A 9,392-nucleotide genomic window follows, 5' to 3' on the forward strand; every position below is an offset into this window, starting at 1 on the left:
AGCAGGAACAGAAGAGAAACGCTACACTGTACAAGGTAACTTTCATCTCTAGTAGTTTACGGAACTTAATTTTTAAACACATACCAGTGTCTGGGTTAGGGTAGCACAAAATCTTCAACTTTAACTGAAGTATTTCAGCAACAATCATAAAAAAACCTTCACAGTTTCTTAATCTGTCAGGATGCTGCTACAGCAAAGTAAAAGTGACTGCATCAGCCTTGCTATTCTAAGTCAGTCAGGACAGGGAAAACCAAGAACTGAGATCCCCACCTGTGTTTTAGAAGTGGGAAATTCATCAACAGTACACAATAAACCACCGATTTCTTATTGTCTTAATATCTCTGCTGATAACATGAGGAGACTGGCCAGAATGTCAATAGTAAGTGGCCCTGCAAGATGTTCCGTCTTCAGAAATCTCAGTTACACATTTCTCCCTACCCAGCAGCACTACGACCTTCACTGCTATGGTTCACAACTCTCCTTAGAGCACTGAGACTTCAGGGTGTCACACTTAGGCGAGTCATGCACAACTGCGAAGAGGGTAACAAGAGTAACTGGAAACCCCCTCCTCCCATGACTTGAACAGTGTTTACATAACTAACCATTAGCCCCACTCGCTCTCTTAGCATTTAGAGCATTCCGGAAGTGAAGGAGGTGAGAAGCTTTTCCTCTGTTCCAGTGACAAGGGCAGAGTTCAAAATGGGGGCAGGGAATGACAGACATTTACACAGGTCCAGAAACATGATACGATCCTGATATATAAATAGCATCGAGCAATTAACTTCTTAACTCTTCATCTTAATCACCCCTCTGAGAGCTATACAGTTCTTGAAACACACTCCTACTCAAATGCTTAAGACAACTTGAAGAGGTGCTAGTGTCCTAAATTTCCAAGATGCCTGGCCACCTGCATGAAGTTTGTCTCAGTGAATAGCACTTCACAACAAAAGCCCTAAGAAAAACTGCAGTGGACTATAGGACAGAGGGTATACACTGCCTTCTCTCTCCAGATTTGCCTTCTCAACATGAGCAGACTGCTTTAATAAAGCATCCTCACAGCAGAAAGCCCAACACACCAATCTCAGCATAAGTTCCAAGTCAGATGTTGCCTGGGTTGCGGGTACTACACCAACAGGGTGAAAGGTGCTCTCCCCACTACTCAGTGAAAAGGCAGAGCTCACAGCTCACAGAAGGGAAACTAAGGACCCATAGCCATACCTCTCCTCACGGAGCCACACCAGGCAAAGCTCATTTACCTGATTGGCTGCACCATCCCCATATAAGGTCAGACAGACTTCGTTTTTGCCAAAGTATTTACAGGCCAGCGCAATCCCAGCTCCAAGAGGAACCTATCAGAGAGTACAAGACAAACCAAAATTTTAGAACAGTATTTAGAGGAGCTAGAGATGGGCAGCTTGTGAACTGTAAAGAGATATTTACTCTGTTAAGAGATCTGCCCAACAAACAATTTGTTACCAAGCCAATTCCATTTGTTCCAATCTTTTGGAAAGCCAAAATACAAACATTAACTATATTCTCAATTTGATTTGTTCTTGCTACCTGTCACAGAACAGTGAGCAAACCAGGATAAAGACATAACAAATTCAATAGCCACAGAGCAATGGTATCTGCATATAAGCTGCACCACAAAAACTGAGAGGAAACATTGGCACAGGACATGAGCCAAATTCAACTTGTGCTTTAAAGTAGAAGTCTTGTATATACCTGAGCACCAACAATACCATTGCCACCATAGAAGTTTTTGGTATACATATGCATTGATCCTCCTTTTCCCTTCACACATCCTCCTTTTCGACCTGAAACATGAATGAATAACGAGCAATTTATTTTTTTGGAGGAAAAATACTATGCAAATGGGAATATCAAATTCAGTTCCTAAAGGTAATAACACTAAGACCATGTTGTTTTCATTAGATCTACGTGGAGTTAAGATGCAATGGCCTCTCCCCAAAGAGTTTACAGTTCAATCTATCAACAAATGAATGTGAGAAGGGGGGAAAAAGGGGAACAATAATTCAGGAAACAGAGAATAAGAGGGAATTTTAAAACCAATGAAGAAGTTTCAGTGTCCTACTAGACAAAAGCACTTTCTGATAAATATGGAGTGCTTTTCTTTAATAGCCAACATGGTCTGTATTTCTCATTAGGAAGTTGTGTATACAGTCCTTATTACTTCTGACTTCTGCAAGGAAGGTATGAACACCTTCCCAAATTAGTTGCAATAATCCACACTTCTCTTCCCTGTGACAATAGCCAGAAGTAAAAATTACAGATAGGACATTAAAAAAATAAAAATCCATGAAGTACTACAACAAACCCTATTTAAATAAGCTGATCAAAGAACACAGAATTTCTCATCAGCCCACTCCATTTCTTACGCTAATCTGTCCTGTTACTAGCGACAGAAGTTTGTGTTTTATTTCTAATAAGCACAGTCTGTTTGGTTGATTTTTTTTTTGCCTTAGCCTCAGTGTTTATTTTAGAAGTTGAATGCTGGATCTCTTTCTGGAATTTGTACTTCTCTTACTTAATAGTGGATCATTTTTATTATTGGTCTTTCCCATGCCTTTCATACGCTTATGAAGTTGTTTCAAGTTAGCATTTATAGACTCTGCCATCCAGGGCCAAAGAAAAAAAAATTGTCTAATTTTAAGCAGAAAACTATTTTTCCTGTAATTTAACTTCAGTAATCTCCCTCCACTTTTTTGTACAGTCCTTTCCTGTATTTCAGAAAGTATTTAAGAACTCCTTATTGACTAATGGAACTTTTTGCTATACTTTCTACTTGTCTTAGAACACAAAACTGTTTCTCAGGTAATCATCAATTCTCCTGAAAAGTCCTTTTCTGTAGTTGGTTTCCTGTAGGATCTTACCTACTAGTCTTATTTTGGGTGACACTGCTTCCTGCTTCTTCAAAGCCTTTTTTAATTCTGTCATTTCCTGGTCATTGTAACTCAGACTGCCTTTCTATTTGGCATTTTCAGTCAAGATCTCTATTTGCAGGATCCAGGTTTAGCAGCATTCCTCTCTAGAAACTTGCCCCAGCTGTCATTTCTTGGAACCAGAGTCTCTGGAGGGCAGCTGCTCTTTCCCAGTTAAAGGAATCCCACTAAAACCAAGCATAATGCTATAGAAAATGATGTGTCGTAAAAAAAAGGAAAAACACCCCACATCATCACTGATATTTGTCGTTTCAGGGCCAACAGTAGCCCTCATTCATGACAATCTCCTCCTCATTTACTTTCTCTTACCAGTATGCAATGACACTTGGCAAGCCCACTAAACTCCAGGCTTTTGAGCACATTATTAACACACACATATTTTATCAGTGTATGAAACCATACCTCTTCTCTACCTCCAAAACATGCTTTCCTACGTTAATGTTAGAAGCATGAAAATTCTCAGATAAAGTCTTTATTACACCAATGATTCATAAAGGCCTTCGAAGTCCTTCCTCATCTTTCCACTTCTGGCATCTGTTCACAGATCTCTCAGAGTTCAGAAGGCTCACCTGTAACCCTGCAACCCTATTGTGAATAACCATTTCTCCCTTTTGCAAAATCTTAGATCTGTCTAGACTACCATTTAAAATTCTTGTGGCAGGCAAATTTTCCCAAACCATTCAGTTTATCTTTACAGGCAGTGTTTACCAAACTTCCTAAGACTCCCGCAGCACAATTTTGAATGTCCAAGTCTGTCTCCTAGGTGTTTACTGAGAACAGATACCTACCAACAGCAAGTTCCATTTAAAGAAGCTGCTGCAGCACAACAAATACAGCATGTGGTATGAAGAAAAGTTTTCAGAATCTGTGCTTTAGAAGTGCCAACACTTAAATATTCCTTGTGACTTAGGCTTTATAGTAAAAATTGGTTGCATCGTAACATTATAAAATTGATTCATTCTACTACATCACTGCTTCTGAAGCCCCAGTATACATGGGGCTGATGTGCATGAACGTAATTTTGAATCTGAATAAAATTTTCTGACACAAGTACAGCAGCATGCAAATCCACATTTTACTTAGCACAAACCTGTAAGTTCAGCGAGTATTTCTCGAACAGGCACTCCTCGTGCATAGGTAAAGCCATGAGCTCTGTAAGCTGTTATCACATGGTCTGTAGGCTTTATGGCAGCTTCAATCCCTACACAGCAAGCCTCCTGTTACAAAGGAAAAGTTTAGCAATGAAGAAAAGCACTCATCTTCCGCAGTCAGCACTGTGACAAGGGTACACTGAATATCAACAGAGAACAGGAGGAGCACAGATACAGCTGACTGCCTTAAATCACACAGGGTGGCAGGCCTGAGGTGACAACAGCCACGTGCTTTAAACGTGCTTTTCCAACCTGACTGTCACTAACAAAAGCAGACAGGAGGGGAACCAGAAGCTGCAAAAACCCCTGAACTTTTTCTACACCTATCTCCCAAATGAAGAACCTAAACAACTGCAATTCAAAAATGGTGGGGGCATAGACAGACAGCAAAGTTTGACTAAGCTCAAGGATTCCTTCTTCTGGCTGTTGCTTTTTAGCAGGCACACGATGTGTGAGACTCTGGATCAAAAAACATCAATGAAGCTTGAAGAGGAGTATGTGGGCCTCCAAATGTGTTAAATTTAATACGTTGCAGCTGCTTGTTCCTTGCGTTCAGCTGATCTTCAGCTGTATTTTGCCTTCTCTCTCTTCCTATCGCTGTTCCAAGATCTCCAGGATTCTCTTGTGTTTTAAAGCGTTGTTTTTAAAGATATAGCAAAGTAAATAAGGGATCCAGCTATAACTTCAGAAATTGTATGTAGGCACTTAGTTCTAGATTTACTTCTCACTCTACTGAAATCCCTACATTAAATAAAGTAAGACAATACAAAACCTCTTGGAAAAAACTCTTACCTGACCATCGTATAAGTGGCAGAAACCACGAATAATCTTCTGCTTGTACAGCTGGTCAGACTTAAGCTCCATGCGTCGAATGATCTGCATTGTCTTGTAGTAATGGAGCCCCTCCTCTCGAGTCATCACTGCTGTTGTACTAGGGCCTTCTTCCAGGCGGTGGAGGTCACATTTCTGCAAGTTGAGCAAGTAGCTATTTTTTGAAAGTAATTAATCCTATTTATGAATATCAATTTTTATGATGTGCCATTTTCAGATTCAGAGGGCAATAACTTTTTAAAAAGTCAGCAAAACCTAAACTCATAGGTCAAAATAACTGTAAGGTTTGTGCGCTATTTCCAAATTCAAGCAAATAAGATTCATGTTTAAGAAAGCCAGATTTCCACTGACGAATGAAGCCTTGTAGATCCTAATAACACGTGAACTGAAGTTCTCACAAAAAAAATGGAAAAATGTATTTCCATGATTGCTGCATTCCAAATACTTAGAGCTACAGAGGCACAGTGAAGAGACCAGATAGATAAAGAGTGTCCGTCATAAAATGGTTTGTAAGATCTAGTCCTAAGACTGGACTTCACCTCTTCCTCCCACTTCTAATAAACAGCAGTAAGCCACTGCTGCACCAGCCACGACGCCAGTCAAATCACCATGAGTACAGTAAAAATTCCTCCCCAAACCATGGATTCCCTAGAGTTGCACATAGGGCTGATTTTAGGTACTCATACAAAACAAAAAATAATTAAAAAATAACATCAGTCAAGTTCAGTAGAACAAACTAAACAAATTACTGTCAGTGCAGATTAAATGGCCAAAATACTGCTATACAGATTAGACCGTTTATCTTAAAGTCTCTCCAGAGCAAATCCACTGACACTTAGATGAATTTGATATAAGAGGCGTGCACACTACTCTGCTTCAGAGTTCACGTAATAACAGAAACTCAGGAGTCTCGTTATCAACACCAGACCAAATGTCAAACCTTGCAGCTACTCAGAAAAGACTTCTTATAACATATTTTCCCCTCCCTTCACCCGTGAAACAATTTTAATACTTTACAGGCACAGAAAAACAGGCAGCTGGGGAAAGAAAAACTAAATAATTTATTTCAGAATTTCTTTTATCAATTCCCAAATGAGACTCCAGCACAAAAGCTACTGCCAATGGAAGCATCACTTTTTCCTAGGATCTAGCCACTGTGGAAAGCTGACAGAATGTTATACACATTTTAAGCAGCACCAAGACAAGCATTAAAGAGGATGTCATGTTTTTTGTCCAAAATCCATATGGATCTCAACCACTGCACATTAGGGATACCATACCCATGACTCCATAAACAAAAGGGAGATGGAAAGAAGGGTCAGCAGCAAACACTGGCTAGTTAAAACTTTAAAAGCATTAAGGAAACATTAATACTCTTCCCCTATGAATAGAGAAGGTTCTTTTAGCTCCTTTATAACTCCCTTCTCACAGTTGCACTGCAGTATCACAGCTGCAGAGAATCACAGCTTCATATTCTTAAGAAACAAGTAACCTTACTACAAACTGCCAAGCACAGTACACAGATGCATCTAGAAATCAGGCCAGATAGTGACGGGCTTGGTTCTTGAAATGCGTTTTCTAACTGAAAAGGGTGGCAGGTCCATCATGTTAAGATCTACAACAAGCGGCTATAGAGAATGCCATTATTAGGTACTTCACTGCTTTACCTTAATTTCAAACGTAGCTTCATTTGCAAAGTCTGCATAGTTACGTGATGCTACCACCACTCGAGATGCCTTAAAAAAAGACAAAACCAAAACATGAACAACATTTAAATATAATTATCAAGCGAAAGTAGGTGAATTCTCTAACTATTTAACAGTACTTCCAAACAGAAATAATTTGTAACTTAAACTCACCAGTGGCATACCCCTGTAATAGCACAGAACTTTTATTTTGTAGGTATGTGCTAGAAATCCTTTAAAACCCAGTATTTAAAATTAAGGTTAGAAAAAGAGAACAGAATTTAATTGATTATCTACCCTTGATTATCTAAAATAAAACAAATAAGTTTCAAAAGACTATGAAGAGCATGAAAATCACAAAATTTCATGCTATTTTTCTCTTCACATGCCAGATTGCCTATAGGAGACATAGCGAATGCAGATTTTGATGGCTCTCTGCGCTGACTGGAGTTTTGCCTTGATAGAAGAAAAAATTTTTTGGAGGGGAAAAAACCCAAACCAACAAACCCCCAGCAGATTTCTGGGATAAGAACTACTCTCGCTCTTTCCTTTCAGTAGGAAGAGAAGCTGGAGGAATGCAAGGCAGTAACAATGAAGAAAGAGTACCATTTAAGTGGGTAACAGCACAGCCACCACTTAAAAATGAGAGTGAAAACATAAAAGGTGAGACACATACCTAAGAATACATGAAATACAGAGCAACAGACAGGGTGGCATGGTAGAGGAGACATTTAAAGATAACAGCTTGTGCACATTCTTCTGTAAGATGGTTTAACTAATTAACAACTGAATTTTTTGGTAACTTCAGTAAGTTTCACTGCAGCATCAGAAACAATGCTCAGCTCTGTCCATGCACACATTGTGGCCCTAGCATAAGGACTACACTATAACTTTAACAGCAAAATTGTATTGCTAGTTAAGTTACACATAAATTTCAGTAGCTCATTCAACCATGGAATTCACATACATTTGGCTGAAAGTTCATTCTTTCAAACTTTTGAGGAAAAGCTATTTCACTTGCAGAGCTGGAAGTGAATCAAGAGTTCGGGATTCACAGAATGACCGAATGGTCAAGGCTGGAAGGGAGCTCTATAGGCCCTCTGGCCCAAGCCCCCTGCCCTGAACATGACAGAAAAGCTACACTGAGAGGCCTACAGTCCTACAATAGGGCCAGAACACACATCAAAACCAAACCTTGACAAGACTGATTCAGGCCTTACCTCACTAATGGCTCCCTAGGTTAGCAGCATTTGGAAAGAAAAAAAAAAGGAAAAAAGAGTAAGTAGCTATAACAAAAAATTAGGGGAGAAGTCAGCAAATAATTAGCCAGTTGGATCACTCAGAGATAGTTTCTAGTTAAGCTCTTCATCATGGAAATCCACCACTTTGCAATATGCTCAAAGCATATATAAAATACTTCTTTATGGATTAAGACTACTTCTACTTACTTGGTAATTTACACCTTCACTATAAAAGCACAGAAAAAATTCAAGACAGATATTTACATATTTGGTAATCACTAAAATCCAAAAATCTGTATTAAGATACCCAAACTAAATCTAGTTTGGAATTACAGGAAAATGCAGTATGTCTGGAGAGGCCATGCATGCGCAATAAGGGACTAAATTTAGGCACCCATATCTGAAAACTTGAATACAGACATTTTACTTGTAAATTAGGAAATACTTTTAGAGATACAGTCCCTATACACATAGGAAGATTTTCTGGTAAATCTGGTCTCCTGTGTTATTCTCACAAATCCAGTTACCCACCTGTTTTCTTCTACAAGAAGTGAATGCTTAGTTAAGTGAGCTACTTCAGAACAGAGGCAGAGAAACAGATTTTCTCTCGATGGCCAAAAGGCAGCTGACTTACAACTACCAAAAATCACCTTTTAACACTGACTTGAACTATTTTTTTCCAGCAGGCTTAATTAATCCTCAGGGCCACAGCCATTGTAATGAGATCAGGGGAATGAAGAGGTCAAAGTCAGACATTTCACACAAAAGGGATAAACCACTGCAAAACACAACAAATGACATGCTAATGCCAAAAAAATTCCTAAATTTGAAAATAAAAAAATTCAGGAAGAGATGTAAAGAGACTGTTGTTGGAGTAAAAAAACGCGAGGCAGCTCAGAAAGTCAGATGGCTGTACTTCAAATGGAAAGAGAAGAGTATGTTTATCTCGTTTAGGATCTGACCTGTGCTGGCACTCAAAACATAGATAAATAAAGTGAATCAGCGCAAGGGGCCCAGAAAAGGGTTCCAGAAACGAATCAAAACATTTCACATTAACTATAAACATACACAGCAAGAGTTCACTGCGCACAGAACTGACTGAGGGGGTCTCTGGGCAGGGCAGCCACGGCCCTCCCTTGACAACAGATGGGCTGCCAGGGGTCCTCTGTCCCAAATTTTAACGTCACGAGGAAAAGGCGGCCCCCAGGAATGTCATGTCTGGGCAGCGCCACCGGCCACGCCGTCTGCTTCAGGGGCACTGACGAAAGCAGGGCGCACCGAGCCTTTACAAAAGACATTACAGAGCGAGCTCCCGCAGGCAGCAGATTCGCATGCGTTTAACATAGAGTAACAAAACCAACAAAACTAGAAACTTAAAGAAAAAACTATTTTATTTTGCCCCGAAACCAAGAAACTGGGCTGCCATCCGTTACACCCGGGCTATTCCCACAGGCCGGACCCGTCGCCCCGGCGCGGCAGCTGCGCCGCACTACCGCGGCCGCTGTCTCCGAGGGCCCAGAC

The 9,392-nt window shown here is 40.0% G+C and overlaps 1 protein-coding gene across 1 annotated transcript in view; it reads right to left on the reverse strand.

Annotated features, from left to right (window-relative positions):
- The window catches only part of PDHA1 (pyruvate dehydrogenase (lipoamide) alpha 1), a gene marked incomplete at its 5' end in the record, with an annotated part of 10,279 nt that extends 3,598 nt beyond the window's left edge, over positions 1-6,681 (reverse strand). The window contains 5 exons of the mRNA XM_010142864.1: positions 1,257-1,349; positions 1,726-1,817; positions 4,054-4,180; positions 4,907-5,080; positions 6,613-6,681. Coding sequence (XP_010141166.1) covers positions 1,257-1,349; positions 1,726-1,817; positions 4,054-4,180; positions 4,907-5,080; positions 6,613-6,681 — 555 coding nt within the window. The remainder of the gene's footprint in view (positions 1-1,256; positions 1,350-1,725; positions 1,818-4,053; positions 4,181-4,906; positions 5,081-6,612) is intronic.
- Positions 6,682-9,392: the final 2,711 nt, after the last annotated feature.

The sequence above is a fragment of the Buceros rhinoceros genome, unplaced genomic scaffold (genome assembly GCF_000710305.1).
Source record: "Buceros rhinoceros silvestris isolate BGI_N320 unplaced genomic scaffold, ASM71030v1 scaffold20919, whole genome shotgun sequence".
Taxonomy (NCBI): domain Eukaryota; kingdom Metazoa; phylum Chordata; class Aves; order Bucerotiformes; family Bucerotidae; genus Buceros; species Buceros rhinoceros.